This window comes from Elephas maximus, chromosome 25 (assembly GCF_024166365.1).
Source record: "Elephas maximus indicus isolate mEleMax1 chromosome 25, mEleMax1 primary haplotype, whole genome shotgun sequence".
NCBI classification, from domain to species: Eukaryota; Metazoa; Chordata; class Mammalia; order Proboscidea; family Elephantidae; genus Elephas; species Elephas maximus.
In genome coordinates this window covers 17538178-17557824 of record NC_064843.1, presented here as the reverse complement: position 1 = coordinate 17557824, position 19647 = coordinate 17538178, and the positions used below count along the sequence as shown (strand labels likewise).

At 46.0% G+C, this 19647-nt stretch overlaps 1 protein-coding gene across 2 annotated transcripts in view; it reads right to left on the bottom strand.

The window, feature by feature from the left end:
- Positions 1–19647, bottom strand: part of ZFP64 (ZFP64 zinc finger protein) — an 89034-nt gene that overhangs the window by 19563 nt on the left and 49824 nt on the right. For both annotated transcript variants that reach the window (XM_049869192.1, XM_049869191.1), the window contains 2 exons: positions 1215–1364; positions 896–958 (listed from right to left, as the gene is read on the bottom strand). In XM_049869192.1, the coding sequence (XP_049725149.1) occupies positions 896–958; positions 1215–1364 (213 nt within the window). The remainder of the gene's footprint in view (positions 1–895; positions 959–1214; positions 1365–19647) is intronic.

Genomic DNA, 19647 nt, shown 5'->3' with positions numbered 1-19647 from the left:
AGAAAGTAATATTTCAGGCTTTGTGGACCACATGGTCTCTGCCACAACTACTCAGTTCTGCCATTTTAGCGCCAAAGCAACCACAGACTACATAAATGGGCGTGACAAGTAGGCTGGGTTTGGCCTATGGGCTGTAGTCTGCAGACTCCTCTTAGGGATAAAGAATCCCTGGCTTGGTACGAATGGTTAAATACTGGGCTACTAACCAAAAGGTTGGCAGTTCAAACTCATCCAGGGGCATCTTGGGAGTTAAGGTCTGGCGATTTGCTTCTGAAAGGTCACAGTCATGAAAACCCTACGGGACAGTTCTACTCTGCACACATGGGGTCTCCATGAGTCAGAACTGACTCGATCCCAACTGGCAACAACAACTTATAGACAATGGCATTCCGTTACTCCAGCGTATCTTACTTCTCTGCATTCTAAGCAGTCAGCACAAGGGCTGCCCTAGTCACACCTAATCTTACTGATCTTATCTAAGACTGCTACAGCCACACCACCTCTGTGTGGTCCATCCTCCTCCAACCTCTACAACTTCATCTCATACCCTTTTTGCTCCCTCCCTCAAGCCTTTGCACCTGCTGTTCCCTCTGCCTAGAATGCTTGTCTTTCTCTTCCTTGTCTGGATACTCACCCCTCTTTTATACTTCAAGTCAAGGGTCACTTCTACGGAAAGCCTTTGCCTGACCAGCCTAGATCAAGTGACCTACTATAGGTTCTCCAAACTCGTCTTCCCATTGCTGCCTTGGTGACTTGAAGGTCACCGCCTACTCCACTAAACTGAGTTCTGTGAGGAAGAGACTGCCTTGTTCACCGCCATGTTCCCAGCCCTTGACTCCTATCTATTTCCTTGCTTCTTCACTAACACGATGAACAAAAACGAAGGGGTACTCACCCGTGTGGATTCTGAGGTGGCGGTCCAGATCTTTCATGCCATGAACAGTTCTGAAGTGGCAACCTAGAAGAGAAGACAGAAAACACAGCTCTTCTTAAAATGCAACCTCGCAAGGAAGCTACTATAAAGCTGATGTTCTGGGAAGTCCCTGGCTGAGCTCTGGGTGCCACAGGATTCAGAGCCCACAGGGAGGGCGGTGTGTGCCGGCATAGACGCTCCTATGCCTTAACCATGCAGGTAACACAAGGATCAGCAAGTCAATTAATGAAGAGCTTGAATTTAACAGGGCTTGGCCCAGAGAAAGGGCTTTATCCTCTACCTGGATAGCAACAGTTGAATGTCCTCTCTCCAAGGGTAGTTGTTTGTTCCTTTGCCTCTGAGGGAAGAGAGGTGACAGGGGCCTTCTGGGTGTCAGAGCTTTCGGTGGAGAGGCCGGCTGGCTTTGAAACATCATTATCCAGTTCTGCAGCTGAAATTAGAATGTGAAAGCGTTACTTATTTTCTCAGACATAACCATAAACCATGGTAAGTCTTCTAGTATAGCAGGAGTGGGCTTATTTCACCTTCTTTCCATACCTTGCCAAGATAAACCTCATAAAATGAAAGCCGTGTTCAGCCTAACCAGTCTTATAAAAATCCCGTTCCTCCAATTACCAATTCAGAGGAGAGAATAGGGGACAGAAGAACATGGTAACATCATGAAGATGGAGCTGGCAGAACCCGGGCTGCAAAACTTGACGGCAGCACTTCTCAATCAACGTTTTTGTTTAAAATTTCTGATCCGTGGCAGGCCAGTATTTTTGCAAAATATTGCCGTTGATAGCTGCCATCAAGTTGGTCCCTGTCTCATGGCAACCCCATGTACAACAGGATGCGACCACTGTGATTTGTTGTGTTTTACTGGCTGATTTTTAGAAATGGATGGCCAGGCCTTTCCTCCTAGTCCATCTCAGTCTGGAAACGCCACTAAAACCTGTTCAGCATCATAGCAACCCACAGACCTTCACTGACAGATGGGTGGTGGCTGCATGCGAGGTGCGTTGGTTGGGAATTGAACCTGGGTCTCCTGCATGGAAGGCAAGAATTCTACCACTGAGCTGTCAACTGCCCTCCTTTGTAAAATAACTATGAACTATGAGCAAAGTGAAATGAAGATGACATAAAAGCCTGGACAGTATTATTAGCTGCAACCAAGAGCTGGATGTCCTGGCAAAGTCAAGTTGCTGTCTCCAAAGGCTTACTTTCCGTTTTGGAACTTGATTGTCTCACGCCAACAACAGATCACAGGACACACATCAAGCTCCACCCTCTACAGGACAAAATGCAGCTGATTCAACAACTAAGGAAAAAGATGAGGGAAAGCCACAGACTAAAGACTAAGGAGACAATCTGCAGTATCAGGACCTCATCTGGATCCTGATTCAAACATACTTTAAAAGCCATGTGAGCTGCCTTGAGCATTGTGTGCTTTTAAAGAACTATCTAGATGAGGTCTAACTGACAACAGCAACTCCAGTGGCTGAATGACAAGCTTAGAGGGCACTGAGTTTGTTGATGGTGAAACAATTCAGACAAGGCTATGAGGAAAGGGGCACGACTTAAAGAACATCATCAGTGTCACTGAATTACACATGTAGAAATTGTCGAACTGATGTGTGTTTTGCTGTGTATGTCTTCACACACACACCAAGCAAAAACCATTTCAGACATTCAGAAACCAACACTGACTGAAAAGGAATTTATGTTTTTTTAAGGTGTGAAAATGAAGTTGTAGCTATTTTTTTAAAAAAAAATCCTGATGTTTTAAGGATACATGTTGAAATATTTATGAGTCATACTACACCTCTAATTTTTTTTCCAAATTATCTGAGGCAGGGGAATAGGATTTAAGAAAAAACAAAAAACAAGTTTGGCCACAAGTCATTAACAGGTGAAGCTGAGAAACGGGTACCTGGGAGTTCACTGCACTGGTCTCTCTGCTTTAGCAACGTTAAACCATGTGAAGCTGCCTTTTCACAGGCCAAAATGGTCAAAGAGCAATAATTTCATATGGTTCGATCCGAGAATACATAGGCTTAAAAACCTCTCGAACAAAGTACTCCCAAGATAGCTCTTAACCAAACAGACTTCAATCAAGGAAAACAAAACAAAAAAGTGCTACCAATGTCTGATCTTAATTTTTAAAAAATGAGATATCAACTCGTTTATAAATTAAAGGCCAGTGTCTGTGGCAACCCCCCCTTCCACCCAGATTATAACAGAAGGTAGACTCCATCTTCATTTTGAGATCAAGCTGCACTTTAACAAGAGGCTCAGGTGGTTCCAATGTACATTAAATTTTGAAAAGTACAACTCACAGCCAAAAGCCAAAACCTTTGTCATCAAGTCGATACTGACTCATAGCGACCCTGTAAGACAGAGCAGAACTGCCCCATAGGGTTTCCAAGGCTGTAATCTTTATGAAAGACTCCCACACTTTTCTCCCGCGGAACAGCTGGTGGGTTCATACTGCTGACCTCTTAGTTAGCAGCTGAGTGCGTTCACCACTGCGCCACCAAGGCACAACTCCTACCCAGTGGTTCTCAAACTGGAGCATGCAGGAGAATCACCTGGAGGGCTTATAAAAACACCGATTGCGGGACCAGAGCCTTTGTTCAGTAGGTCTGGGATGGGGCCTGGGAATCTGCATTTCTACTAAGCGCCCTAGTGAGGCTGATGCTGCTGGTCTGGGGACCACACTTTGAGAAACTCTACCAGAAAGGAAACTGCCTCATAAGATGCTCAAGGTTGCAGAATAGAAGTTTTCAGCTGCTGAGAACCCCCACTTGCCAGATCTAAAGCCCAACCTATGCCCATCAGGGGAAAACACAAACAAAACCTTACAACTACATTGCAGTTCACATACAGCTACATTGGAATTGACACATTAGAGGAGTAAACTGTCAAAATTCTTGAAAGTTTTTAATCCTACAGAATTAACAAAATGCCCAGGTAGTTCCAATGCTGAAATCTCAATGAGAGATTGTCAAGCACACTGGTTAGTTTTAAATTCCAGTGCTATGGCTTGGCTATGGGACCCTGGATACATTACTCAACTTTTGCTACTCCTCAGTTTCTTCATCTGTAAAATGGGGATCCTGGTTCGTATCTCATTGGCTGGATGAAGATTTAAATTCCTCAGCACATGGGAAAGAATCTTGTACATAGTAAGTCAGTACTACATACACGTTACTAGTTTTATTCACTGATGAGCTACCAGATTCTCCGGGGAGAGAAATGCATTTTGCAATGCAACCTTGAAAACAGACACGTGGAGACCGTGGGTGGATTAAAGCTACCAGAAAACTCTATGTGTCTAACACTATAAGGATCGCCCAGGTGGAAGTGTCAGGAGCAGACCAAAGAGACTTCCTTCTTTAAACATCCAGGAAACCAGGCAAGGTCTGAAGCCCACATGCCCTCTTTAGAATGTGTTATGTAGGGGCAGAGACCCTTTCAGTCTGAAAAGTGGGGGTGGGCCACATTGGCCCTAAGAATCCAGTGTAGCCCAGTGGGCATTTTAACCCCTTAAGAAACTACTGACACTCCCCTTTGTAAGACTGTTTTCTTGCCCCGCCCCCGAGACTGGTGGTGACAGGAGGTCTACCAAATGACCTGTTCCTCACATTTTCCTCCAAAAGCTACTTGAGTTGGCAAGTCACACGCCACTTAAAGTGGCCCAATATTAGAAAAAAAAGAAAAGGTGTCCCTCTTGCTCAGCATCATGGACCTAACATGCAGGGATAAGACATATCAGTTGGAAGAGACTCTAGGATGACAGTGGGTTCTGCTCTGCCACCATGGGAGGGCCACCTCAGTACCATATAACACAGATTCACCCCTTCTGCACCATTCCCCCCCACAGGCTGTGGCTGTGGGAGCCCTGTTCCCCCACTCCAGGAGGGCCCTCCAGTGTTAAAACTATCTACCCCCATTGTACGGCTCTGGTAGCTCAGTGGTTAAGAGCTATGGCTGTTAACCGAAAGGACAGCAGTTCAAATCCACCAGCTGCCCTTTGGAAACCCTATGGGGCAGTTCCACTCTGACCTATAGGGTTGCTATGAGTTGGAATGGACTCCAAGCAACAGGTTTTGGATACTCCCATTCTAGGCCTTAGGTACAATGGGAAGGGGAGGGGCTTCCCTCTAATAACTTTAGTTATGGTGATTCCATCCAACAAAGGCTTTTTAACAACGCCTCCCCTCCCCCAAAGGAAAAAAAAAAAAAACCAAAACCATGGCAGCGGAGTCCATTCCAACTCAGGGGTGCTATAGGACTGTGTAGAACTGCCCCCACAGGGTTTCCAAGGCTGAAATCTGTCTTGGAAGAAGTACAACCAGAATGCTCCTTAGAAGCAAGGATGGCGAGACTTCATCTCAGGTACTTTGGACATGTTATCAGGAGGGACCAGTCCCTGGAGAAGGACATCATGCTTGGTAAAGTAGAGGGACAGTGAAAAAAAGGAAGACCCTCAAGGAGATGGGTTGACACAGTGGCTGCAACAGTGGGCTCAAACATGGCAAGGATTGTGAGGATGGCATGGCACTGGGCAGTGTTTAATCCTTTTGTGGTGGAACAGACTGTGGTGCTGAACAACAAACTTCTACATAAGCAGACTGTCACGTCTTTCTTCCAGGGAGCCACTGGTGGGTTGGAACCACAGACCTTTCCCTGTTAGCAACCCAGTGCTTAACCGCTGAGCCATCAGGGTTCCTTTAATACACAGTATTAGTTGAGAAAGGAGCCCTGGTGATACAGTGGTTAAGTATTTGCCTGCTAACCAAAAGGTCAGCAGTTTGAACCCACCGGCTGCTCCTTGGAAACCCTATGGGCCAGTTCTACTAACTTCTATAGTGTTGCTGTGAGTCAGAATCGACTCAACAGTAACTAGCCCTTTTTTTTGGTATTAATTGGGGAAGAGCTTCATTAAGTTATGTGCTCTTCCACAAGCTCCCGGGAAGGTGTGGTCACCAGAGCCCACCCAACCGACTGCAGAAGTTGCAGTTGGTGCCAATGAAAGCAGAGCCCACACCCCCGAGGTCTGTGTCTCCCTGAAAAAGGGACCCTCTTCGAGCCAGGAAAATGAAGGGGAAAGAAGAGGAGAAAAGTCCAGTTAAAGCCCCCTCCTCTTGTCCTTGCTTTAAAAAGGCAAAAGGAAGAGGTATTAGCTTAACCTACGCTGTCCCCATCTGGGTGCAAGACAATCGAAAGGGGAAGCACCTCAGAAATGCAGATACCCGACCCCACCCCACTGAGATTCCCACGGATGCCAAGGCACTGCCCGTGGGTAAATGAGGGGTTCAGCTAGCGGGAAAAGTCCAGGGGCCTGCGGGAGCCTGCACCATCTAACTCCCTCCCGTCACCTCTCTGACCTCAGCACCCCTCCGTCCGGCTGCAGCCTCGCTGAGCCCCGGCCTTCGCACCTGCTGTTCCCTCCGCCTACTACGAGCTTCCCCGGCAATGATCTCCGCGGCTCCATCCTTCACATCCTTGGGGTCTTTACTGGGAGGTCCCCTTCTCGGTGAGGCCTCCCCAGCACCCCCGTCTCATACCCCGCCTTCTCTGCTTTATTAGGTTTTTCCCTAGACTCACTCCTAATACACTTCACTTGCTACCGATTTAGCCTGTACGGTTCTTTCACTTCCCACCGGACAATAAACACCCTGTTAAAAAACCCGTTGCAGCCGACTCGTAGCGACCCTACATAGAACAGAACAGACCTGCTGTATGGGTTTTCAAGGCTGTAATTTTTATGGAAGGTTACTGCCACATCTTTCTCCCAGAGCGGCTGGCGGGTTCCGACCGACCTTAAGCGTCTGTGCCACCACGGGCCTGACCACCGTAGGAACTCAGACGTGTTTCGGCTACTCCTCACCCCCCGCCCCGCACCCCCAGGACCAAGCGCCCAGGACACGGGACCCGGAATGCCCACCTTGCAGCGCGCCAAGGAGGTCGGGGATCCGGGTGGCCTCGCACCTCGAAGACGGGGTGGGGGTGGGGGGCAGTGTCGCAGCATCCTTCCAGGGTGTTCCGAAGGTTTCCTAGTTCTCGGGGGCAGTGGCTGGCTGGAGAACTCCATGTGGGGAGGGCCGTAACTTACCCGAGGAGGGTGTCATTTACCCGAAGATGTAACTCACAAAGGGAGGGGACGCTCAGGTCTGAGCCCCAGAACTCCAGCTGGAAGCTTCGCCCGCCCTTCCACGCCCCCTGAGTGGCCCTCGCACCCGCGCGGGCCGGGAGCACGTCCAGGAACCCGTCCCCCCGCGCGGCCAGGGGTCCGCAGCGCCACTCACCCGGCTGCCCCGGCTCCCCCGCCGCCACCTCTCCTGTCGCCGCCGCCAACGCCCGACGCTCGGGCTGCAGCTCCTCGGAGTTGAGGTGCTGAGGCTTGGCCTGCTTGCGCCTTGACATGGTGTGCGAACCGAGGCTCCCGGAGAGTCCCTCCAAGTGGCCTACTTCACACAACGAATTCCCGGAGTTGGCAAATTACGTCCCACCGCCCCCCCCTCGGGCGGAACGCGCATGTCCCGGTAACCGTGCTCATCTCGGCGCAGCAGGATTTATCAGGAGCCCTGACGGCTGCTGGCCCGGAGCCAGGTCCCCAGGTTGGGGTGGCGCGCGCGCGCGCTCGCAGCCTCCGCACCACCTAGGACAGGTTAGAAATGCAGACTCTCGGGCTCCACCCGCGAGCCGCTGAGTCAGAATCTGCATTTTAACAAGATCCCTAGGTGATTCGCAGGCACATTAAAGTTTTGAGAAACCGTGTCTGCATTTTAACGAGATCCCCAGGTGATACATGGGCCCATTAAAATTTCAGCAGCGCAGCGCTCCTCCAACTTTAATGTGCTTGGAATCACTGGGGAGCTCGTTAAAATGCAGATTCTGATTCCGTGGGTCTGGGCTGGGGCCTGAGCGTCTGTATTTCTAACAAGCTCCCAGGTGATGGCGTAGCTGCTGCCGCCGCACAGGTCACGCTTTTCGATTCTCACTTAATTGGTTTGGCCTGGGACCTGGGCGTTGTTTTTTTGTTAAAGCTTCCCAGGTGATTTTGATGTGCAGCCATGGTTGAGAGCCACGCGTGGAGGTTGTGCTTGGCTGAGAAGCCCAACTTTTGCCCACAGTTCTCCACTTCGGTTGCGGACTCGAATTTAAAATTTAAATGAGGCTGGAGAGCCTCCAGCTTCAGGGCGATCCACCGTTACAGGAGGAACCAGTTAAAAATGCAGATTCCGAAAGCTCTGGATTCTGCCGGCGGGGCCAGGAGTCTGTACGTTCGCACAGCGCCCTCTCCCCGCCCCCCACCTCGTGACTAGCGCCAGGGTCTAGGACCACACAGGTGAGGCCTCTGGGGCCCACAGGAGCGCCGGGCCCCGCCCAGCAGGTGACTAAGGCTTGGTCCTCGGGGAGGGCTGAGCTAATTAGGGTTCGTGCTCAGACTGGCTGAGGCCTTGATGAGACCCGAGGAGACCTCTCCTTGCACTAGATGTGCGACACCCAACAGGGAGCAAGAAAGCCACCTCCTCCCCCCAGGTGTTTACTTTCTGCAAATTGGGGAGTTACTTAAGGTAGAGCTGTGCCCGGAGCGTGCCCGAACCTGAGAGTCAGGCGGAGCTCTCGTTAAAAACGATCCAAGTTCAGCTTTGAAGCAGAGGGGCGGGCCTGGGAATCTGTATTTTCAATCAGTGCCGCGGGTGAGTTTTAGGATGTGGCAAGTTAAAGAAAAGACAGCTTGCACTGGCCCTGTGGGGTCTGGCAGCGTCCTGTAAGGCACCTTTTGTGTGGTTGCCTTTGGGCAAACCTCAGGGGAGAAACTGTGAGAAGAGCATTTTTACTTGATTTTTTGCATGTCTCAAAAGCTGAGCTGTTTTCCTCCAACTTCGCCTTCATTTTCAAGTTGTGAATTGACTTCAGGGATGTTTGTATAACGCTGGGTGAAGTCACTGGAGGTTAAATCTCTGAGACTTTTTTTTTTAAAAACAACTTTTAAAGCTTTCTTTGGGATGTGTGTAAAGACATTTGAAAAGATATGTGCTGGTTGTGTTTAGGAGCCCTGGTGGCACAGTGGTTAAAAGGTTGGCTGCTAAACAAAAGGTTGGCAGTTTGAATCCACCAGTCCCGATGGGGCAGTTCTACTCTGTCCTAGAAGGTCACTATGGGTTGGAATTGACTGGATGGCAACGGGTTTTTCGGTTTGTGTTTATGGTGTCTCCTTCTGAGACTGTCTCAAAAGGCGGCTGGATAACCTGGGAACAGCAGCTGTCTCTAGAAAAGCTGAATGAGGCGGGGGATGGGAGAATCCAATATCCCTTTACAGTGGTTGAGGGGTGTGTGTATACACACATAAACCTGCAGATGTATACGTGCATAACATACATATACATACATACACATACATACCTACTCATATATGCTATTGGGTGTCCTTCTGACTCAGAGTGACTCCATGTGTCAGAGTAGAACTGCCTCATAGAGTTTTCTAAGCTGTAATCTTTACTGAAGCAAGTTGCCAGGTCTTTCTCTCTAGGAGCTGCTGGCTGGGTTCAAACTACCAAATGAATGCTTAACAGCCGAGTGCTTAATCATTGTGCCACCAGGGCTCCATATATGTATAACCAGAGCTCAGGCTCTCCCTCTTCATCCTTAAACCAAACTCATTGCCTTCTATTCTGACTCATAGCCATCCTATGGGGTATATATATACATAAAAAATATATATATATATATACAAAAAATAAATATATATGTATAACCTGGGGTGTTCTCTCTTTCTGTATATATATATCCTTAGTGCATGCAAGTGGATTAATCAGTCACATGGGGTCACCATGAATCAGAATCGACTCCAGTCACATGGGGTCACCATGAATCAGAACCGACTCCAGTCACATGGGGTCAACATGAATCAGAATCGACTCCAGTCACATGGGGTCACCATGAATCAGAATCAACTGTTTGGCAACTAACAGCAATAACGATCCTTGCTACACCACACATTGTCATCATGGGCCCACTGCTGGCCTACGCCTACATTTATTTGGTTGCTTGTTTGCACCTTGGCTTCTAAGATATAATGGCACCTAGAAACTCACCACCCACAACTAGGACCTCAACCATAACCTACATCTCACAGTATGTTCCCATCCCAACCCCCGTCCCCTCCCCTGCATTTGATAACAATCAACCTGAATCCTGCTTACTTCATTCCTCTGCTTTTTCTTTTAGCAAGTTTCCTTACACCTACATGTATTCCTAAAAAGTAGACAATCTTAATTTTTTAAAAACCTTAGAAAAAGGGTATGTAATCTTCCAGGATTACTTTTTTCCCCACTAATATTATATTGCTTAAACCCAAAACCCACTGCCATCGAGTCGATTCTGACTCATAGCGACCCTGTAGGACAGAGTAGAACTGCCCCATAGTTTCCAAGGAGCGCCTGGTGGATTCGAACTGCCAACCTTTTGGTTAGCGGCCATAGCTCTTAACCACTACGCCACCAGGGCTTCCTTAGGTCATCTAAATTGCTGTCATTGTAGTTGATCCATTTTGACTGATGTGAAATATTCCATTGTGTGAAAATACCAGGGTTTATTCACCTACTCTCCTGTTGACAGACACTTGGGTTGTGTCCAGGTCTTTGCTATTGTGAACAGGGCTATGATCTTTCTAGTAGGTGTTAAGAGTTTCTCTTGAGTGGATGTAGGACACAGTTTACAAAAGAATACTACCAGTTTATACCTGTACCAGCAAGGTCTAAGAGATATGGGGATATATCTTGGTAATAGCAAACATTTTAATTTTGCCAATCAAATTAACATAAAATGGTGGCTCATATATGGGAACTCTTCGTACTTTCTGTACAATTTCTCTGAAAACCCAAAACTGGCCTTTATTTGCATTTTCCTGCACGTATTATTTTATTAAAAAGTGAAAACTATTAATGTTTTCCACAAATATATTTAATGACAGCAACTGATTAAGTCTGTGTCATTTTTTGAAAGCATTGTTTTAATATTTTGCAATACATTCATTCAAAGCACTGGTCCTCAGTTTTCGTTACCAGGCTTGGTTTTAATGACTTGATTTCAAGAGTCATAACTCACAAGAACACATAGATTTGAATGAAAGAAAGCTATGCTTCCTAAGCCATGATTCTTTTTTTTTTAATCCCATTCAACAATTATACAATTGGCCATTCCTTTTGTTGAAATCCAGCTAGGAAATTTCCATCTTTCCTAATGGTCAACCAGGGACCTTTGCAAACTAAAGTGAAGATGGGGCATCATTATATCTTTAACATGTTTAAATGAAAAATGTTTAAACAGGTCAGAAAATTCTGTTGCCAGGTTTAAGCACGCAGATATGAGTTTTCATAGGTGGCAACTTTTCATTGTTTTTCAGCAACAAAATCATGTAACAAGGGAATCATGGCCAAACGTGTATTTCAAAATTTTCTCTTTAGAATGGTGCTATTGAAACTATTTTCTTTCTTTCTCATCCTTTATAATATAATCGCCTTAATCCTGATGAGTGGTTTGTTTGTTTTTTAATGATTGTTAGGTAGTCCCTTGTCTTCACAGAGAAAGTTTGCAACCTTTGTCGCTTATGAAAGAAAAATAGAGACTATCTGTAATTTTGATGACTCAAGTATTTAACCAAGAGATAAACAGTGCCCCTCTGAATTCCGATTCGGCAGCAGTGGTGGTTTTTTCCTCTGAATTATACAGAGATTCTCCTGGTCACTCTACATCTCTTTACAAGGCGATACCAGTTACCATCAAGTCAGTTGCAACTCATAATGACCCCCAGTGTGTCTGAGTAGAACTGTGTTCCACAGGGTTTTCAATAGCTGATTTTTCAGAAATAGATTGCCAGGCCTTTCTTCTGAGGCACCTCTGTGTGCACTCAAACTGCCAGCCTGTGGTTTAGCACCATCAAAATTCCAGGGGCAGTATAATGTAATAACTGAGAGCACAGACTAGAGCCAGCCTGAGTTAGAATCCTGGCTCTGTTACTTACCATCTGCATGGCCTCGTGAAAACTGCTCTGTGCCCCAGTTTCCTCATCAATAAAATGGAAATGCTAATACAGCTAGGGTGGTTGTGAGGATGGATGAATTTATATGGTAAAACCTGCAAAAGCCAGAACCTGTGTTAAGGCAGAAACTGTCAAGAGAAAGAAAACTCAAATATTTTCTACTAACAGAGAACAATAGAAAAGTAGTAAGACTGCACCCTGTCAAAGGCGGAAAACTAGTGGCACCCAGAAAAAAAAGGCTGTCTGGTTGAGTTCCAGCTCTCACAAGTTTCACCGTATATGTAAGATGCACAGGACAATGTCTAGCACATGGGCAGGACTTCCTAAGTGTTAGCAGCTATTGTTTATAATAATAGGGTAAGGGCTATGTTTATCTAATTGACTATAATAATAGTTAGCGCTCATCTATAATTGATCATTCTACTTAAGTCGGCACAGATATTCTGTTTTCCATGGAAATAAATTGGAAGTCAACAAGACCATGGCAACCCTACTCAACCTTTCCAAGTTGTGGAATTCTCTGTTTTTGTCCTAGTTTTGGAAAACCTGGTGGTGTAGTGGTTAAGTGCTATGGCTGCTAACCAAGAGGTCAGCAGTTGGAATCCACCAGGCACTCCTTGGAAACTGGATTGGGCCGTTCTACTCTGTTCTATAGGGTCACTATGAGTCGGAATCGACTCGATGGCAATGGGTTTGGTTTTTTTGTTTTTCTACCAGTTTCTACCTGTATATTAAATGAGTGAAGTTTTTTTTTTTTTAAGAAAAAGAAAAATATAAATAAATTATAATGTGTCACTGAACCCGAGCGGGTTGTCCTGGGTCTTCCATGGGTGGGAGCACCTGCTTGGGACATGCTTTCCTAAACCACCTCATGTAACTCATCTCATTACTGCCCCTACTCCCCACTAAGAACACCTGAATGAGCAAATGTTTACCTAGGTACACGTGACTCCAAAAAGAGGTGTGAAAGCTAGACAGGGACAAATCTTACTTCTTCATTACTTTTGCTCATTTTATTCATTTGATAATAATATTTTGAGCCCATGCTATTGTCTGGCCCTGTCCTAGGTGTTACGGATATAATGATGTACAAGACAGATAAGGTCCGCCAGGGGCATCTGAGAAGGAACCAAGCAATGAACACACAAGACCATTTCAGATAGGGACAGGGCTATGGCCAAAATCAAATGGAGTAATGTGATCAAGAGTGACTGAGTGGTAGTGAGTGGGGGGGTTTATCTGAGTTCGGGTGGCCAGAAGTAACCTTTGAGCTAGAGCCTACATCCTGATGAGGAGAACTAGGGAGAGAACATTCTTGGTAAAGGGAACAATGACTTGGAAGACTCTAAAGGAGGACAGCTTTAAAGCAGGGCAAGGAGATTCAGTGAAGAGGTAGGTCCCAGCAAAGAAAAATATGGCTTGTAAAAATTCGGAAAAAATGTTTAAGCTCACTTATATTTAAAGTTATAATTAAGCTGCAATTAAAAATGTTCATGTTCACTTATATTTTCAAATTAAAATAAATTGCAATATTGTTTCTCATCTGTTTGAATTGCAAAGATTGATATATACATGTACGTAAGGGGCGGAAAAAAGGCCTGGCATCTACTTCCATAAGATTGTTGTGTGCCAAGGAGTCAATCTGGACTCATAGCAACCCGATATGACAAAGCAGAACTAACTGTCCCATACGGTTTCTTAGGCTGTAATCTTTACCGGAGTAGATTGCCAAGTCTTTTCTTCCTCGGAGCCATTGGGTGGGTTTCATTGCCTTCCCTTCCCTGCTGACCTCTCAGTTAGCAGCTGAATGCTTAATCCATTGTGCCACCAAAGTTCCTTAATAAGGTTACAGCCATTGAAAACCCTATGGAGTACAGTTCTACTCTGATACACATGGGATCACCAGGAGTTGCAATCCACTCAGTGGCAAAGAGTTTGGTTTTTTGGGGGGTGGAGAAACAGATGCCATCAGATATGTGGAAGAGTCAATTTGTGCAACTTCTTAGGAAAGAAATTTGGCAGCATCTACCAAAATTGTAAGTGCACCTACTCTCTGACCTAGTAATTTTAATTTTTGCAGTTCATCCTGCAGATATATTCACTTGGGCTCAAGGAGAAATACATGTGGGTGGCTATTACAGCAGTGTTTGCAATAATAAAACAGCCTCATAGTCCTTTTCTAGGGGACTAGATAAGTAATTATTGCCAATATTCATGAAAAAAAAAAAATCAGATCCCTAACTCACAGCATTCACACACACAAAAAAACTTCTAGCTGAATAAAAGACCTAAACAACAACAAAATGCAAACATACAAACAAAACTATAAAGAGCTAGAAGGACATATCCCCCCCAAGCCCCCTCCCCCCCCCGCCCAAAAAACCTATTACCATAGAGTCGATTCTGACTCATCGCAATCCTGTAGGACAGAGTAGAGCTGCCCCATAGGGTTTCCAAGGCTGTAGTCTTTAAGGAAGTATTTTTTCGCCTTGGAGCGGCTAGTGGGTTTGAACCACCGATCTTTTGGTTAGCAGCCAACTGCTTAACCACTGCACCACCAGGCTCCTCCACAAAACCAAAATAACATTGCTTAATTTTGCTTCTTTTTGAACTTCGAGAAGTATTTTTTTTCAGTGACTTGCTTCTTTAAGTCTATGGAATTCAACACTTTACTGCATGTAGCTAGTTCATTCATCTTCACTCCCACTTAACCTCCGTTGTGTGAATATAAACCCAAAACCAAACCAGTTGCTGTCAAGTTGATTGCAACTCACAACGACCCTGTGGGACAGAGTAGAACTGCCCCATAGGGTCTTCTAGGCTGTAATCTTTACTGAAGCAGATCTCCAGGTCTTTTCTCCTGTGGAGCCACTGATGGGTTCGAACCCCCGACTTTTCAGTTAGCAGCAGAGCACTTGACTACTGTGCCACCAGGCTCCTTTGTGTGAATACGCCTTAGCTTACCTAAACCTCTGCTGCCAACAGTCTTCCAACTTGGTAATTAAGGGCAATGTAGTGAGGAACACTCTTGCACAGGTTTCCTGATTCACATGGCAAAGAGTTTCTCTAGGCCCAGAATCTGCACCTCGCCACAATTCCTAGGTGATTTTTCTGCAGGTTTAAGTTGATAACAACTAGAATCCGAATCTGCATTTTTACACGATCCCCAAGAGATTCTAATGTACACTAAGCTTGAGAAGCACAGTGCTGGAGTGGAATAGCTGGGTCATAGCTTATGGTAAGATCTACTGAAAAAAGCAAGGGGTAGAGCTGAGTATACAGTATGCTACTTTTTGTGCAAAAGGGGAGGGAGTCAAGTAAATATATTCATATTTGCTTACATTTGCATAAGGATACACTGGAAGGGCACATGAATGTAGCAAATGCTGATGGCCCTTCACCCATGTCCCCTCGCTCTAGCCGCTCTGGGGCATCCTGGAGTGGCTTTCAATTACCAGCACCCAGATTCCTTGGCTTGAGGGTTTTCTCTGATGGCCAGCACCCGCTCTGCCCACCTATGCAATAGGCTATGAATGCCTCTCCCCCAACAACCATGACAGCAGTCCTCAGTCAATGACTGTTGGGCGCTGGTGTATAACACCCCAGCTATTCCACATCACTCCTCAGGTGGGATAACTCCGATGCACGTGGTCCACGCTGTCTCCCAGAGCTCCCCGGTAGGATTAAGCTCCAGGTGCCCACAGTGGTAAGCACGCTGGTAACACACCCTGTCTTGGTTGCCTTCCCTTCCCTGTCTCACTTCCCCACTCTCCTACTGGTGTTTCCTGGCTTGCTTCCCAATAAACTACTTGCACTCTATCCTTGTGTCAAGATCTGCTCCTGAGGAAACCCCAACTAAGGCAAAAAGAAATGAATGAAAGTGGTTCCCCCTAGGGAACAGGAAGGGAGCACAGGACAGGAAGGAGGCTTCTCAGTGTTTACCATTTTATATGATTTTGATAATGCGAACACTGTCAATGTATGAACTATTTGTAAAAGACCCCACAAAAACCTCAGGGGTTCCAGTCCTAGAAAAAAAAAAAAAAAAAAAGAATAGCAGACTGGTACAGCATCCACTTGCCATACTGCAAAGGTGTGAGTCTCCTCCCATCTCCTCGTGCACTGTTCTGTTTGGGGTACGAGTCCAAGGTTGTGAGTGAAATGGGAAAGTTGAGCGTAACACTGAATTCTACTATGGCTTTGTGGCAGGACTACTGGCTGGCTGGCACAGAGCACGGTGCACTGGAGCTGAATCCAAGGTATATCTCTCCATGACGACCTCTGGGCAGGGGCGGACAGAGTAGAAATGCCTCATAGGGTCTCCAAGGCTGTAATCTTTACGGAAGCAGACTGCGACATCTTTCTCCCACAGTGCAGCTGGTGAGTTTGAACCACTGACCTTTCGGTTAGCAGCCAAGCCTTTAACCTCTGCACACAAGGGCTGCTTTTCTGAGGCAGTCATTGGTTGCTGAATCAATCAATCTGTCTATGGTAAATATATTTAACTCGAGGTGGTGGGCTTGTGATAGAGTGTACAAAGAAGTGAAATGCGTGGTCTATTCTCCAAAGAGACACTAACCTAGGGAAGTGTAGCCTAATGAATGTTTACAAGTGTAGACTTTGATAAAAGACAGATCTGGCGAAGTCACAGCTCTCTAAGTCTCGACAGATGGCTGAACATTTCTGGGCTTGGTGTGCTCCTGTGTAAAGGGGGCACTATTACATTATCGACAACATCCAGCTGCCATGGGGACTGATGAGATAGTCTCCACAAAGGGCTTGGCACATCACTTGGCACAGATGGAGTAGTGGCCCCTGAGACTAAGATAGAATGCAAGTAGGTTATTAGGAAGCAATTCAAGGAAACTCCAGTAGGAGAGTGAGGAAGTGAGACAGGTGAGGCAAGGCAACCAAGACAGGGTGTGTTACCAATGTGCTTACCACTGTGGGCACCTGGAGCTTAATCCTACCGGGGAGCTCTGGGAGACAGTGTGGACCACGTGCAGCACAGCTATCCCACTTAAGGAGCGAGGGTGATAAAAATGACTATTTCCCCCCCCTCCCCATCAATTATCAGAGAAAGCCACCCCTGGCCATGATGGGCTCCTTACAGCTCACTGTGTCCCTCTGACCCCAGAGCTGCTCTAGCAGTAAGCCTGTGCGCAAGTGAGCCCCACTGGTGACCTTTCCTGGGGCATTTACACCTGAAAGCAAAGAGAGAACCACCCTCTGGGTTTGCTGAGTGGGGATGATGAGAAGCTAGAGTTGCCCATTTTCTGCCAGGAGCAGAAAACTCGTTTACATGAGGAAAGAATAAAACCAAACAAAGGCCAGCAGAGATGAGAATGAGCATAAGAAAAGGGAGGCCCCACAATGACTGCCTCCCTGGGCCTAGGCCCCAGGCTCCTGGAGCGCCTCATGCCTGTTTTTCTTCCTTGTTGTTGTGTGCTGTCGAGTTGATTCCGACTCACAGTAACCCTATAGGACACAGTAGAACTGTCCCTCAGTTTCCTGGGCCGTAATCTTTACGGGGAGCAGCTGCTGGTGGGCTCAAACCACTGACCTTTCAATTAGCAGCCAAACGATTACCATTGCATCACGAGGGCACCTTGTATTTTTTTTCTTAGATTCTGAGAACTACCCAATACTCATCTAGAAGTCCGCTTGATGCTTTGGCTTGTTTTCTTTTCTGTTACTTGTAACCGAAAGAAGGCTGTAACGATTTGATCAAATTGTAGACAAGGACCAGAGAGGTATTCTCCTCACCTGAAGTCAGGAGGAAGCAAAAACCCTCAAGCAAGCCATTATTGAACATTTTGATCAAAGATTCTATAGAAGACCAAAAGAGGGAAAATGCAGAATAGAATTACAAATTCTCCTGGAATCCAGGCTTTCTAGAGCTGGATAAACCCCCAAAACTATGGCCCTGAGATAATCTTTAAACCTTAAACCAACAATATCCCTTGAAATCTTCCTTAAACCAAATAATAATTTAGCTTAACTAGTTTTTTAGTAAAGGATGTCTGCCTTGAGCATTGTGCTCTTTTAAGAACTATACAGGATCGAACTGACAAAAGCAACTTGACAGATTAGATAGGAACCTCAAGGGACAGTGAGTTTATCATAATGGAGGAGGAACAGCTCAGAAAAGGAGGGTGAGAATGGTTGGACAACCTGAAGAATGTAATCAGTGTCACCGAATTATGCCTGTAGGAACTGTTGAATTGGTGTACTGCTGTGTATATTCTCAACAGCAACAACAAAAATAAATTAAAAAACAAAAAACCCTAAGCAAGCAGGAACCAGGAGTTATATACATTCTGCTACTACTTCGGTCTTACAGGCATTTGAGCCCTGGTTTAATGGGCCCTTACTCTACCTACGGAAACCTGGTGGTATAGTGCTTAGCTACAGCTGCTAACCAGAAGGTCAGGAGTTCAAATCCACCAGGCACCCTTGGAAACCCTATGAGGCAGTTCTACTCTGTCCTATAGGGTTGCTGTGAATCGAAATCGACTTGATGGTAATGGGTTTGGGTTTTGGGGTGGGTATTCTACCAATGGAAACCCTTGTGGCGTAGTGGTTAAGAGCTATGGCTGCTAACCAAAAGGTTGGCAGTTTGAATCCACCAGGTGCTCCTTGGAAACTCTACGGGGCAGTTCTGCCCTGTCCTATAGGGTCTCTGTGAGTCGGAATCACTTTTTTTTTTGTTACTCTACCTGTAAAAAAAAAACCTATTGTCCTGCAGCTTGCCTTTTTCCTTCCACTTATCAATGCAGCTTTTAAGGATAAACTAGTTTCCCCTGATTTGATATGGAATGCTTTCTGAATCTGGAGCCCTAGAGGGAGGAGTTTCCTTGTTCAAGTGGTGCCTGGTACACAGAGGGTAGGAAGGCCCCTCAGCTTGCTGTATTCTAAGGCAGTGACTCACTGATGAATTTGTTTCTTTTGTTGAAAATGATTTTAAAATAGTGTTGTAGGGAAAACATTATTTCATTCATCCAAATTCATAATGAATACCATATATGACAATTCTGTCGGAAATCGCAAATTAAGAATATTCACTACTAGTCTACTGTGTTAGCTTTTGCTGTTTAACAAACAACCTCAAATTCTCAATGGCTTTCCATTACAAATATTTATTTTCTTTTTATGGGTCTGAGGATTCACTGTGGCTCTGCTGGGCTTGGCTCCAGGCTCCGGGTTCAGGTTTGCCTGTGTGTTTGCTCACTTCTCCTCAGTCCATCAGCTACACAGGGTGTGTTCTTCTCATGGCAGATCATGAGAGCAAGGGAATGAGCCAAACCCTACCAGCACATAGAACACTCCTCTCTTCCCATTGTTGTGTTGTTGTTGGGTGCCGTCGAGTTGATTTTTGACTCATAGTGGTCCCATGTGACAGAGTAGAGCTGCTCCATAGGATTTTCTAGGCTGTAATCTTTATGGGAGCAGATAGCCAGGTTTTTCTCCCATGGAGCTGCTGGGTGGGTTCAAACTACTGACCTTTCAGTTAGCACCCGAGTACTTAACCTTTGCCCCACCAGGGCTCTTTCTCTTCCCATGAGGTCCAAGTCCATTGGCAAAGCAAGTTACATGGCTTTGCCAAGGCCAATGGATTTTGAAAGTTCCATAAATATACCCAGAATGAACCCACCAATGGATGGACGATACCATTGCA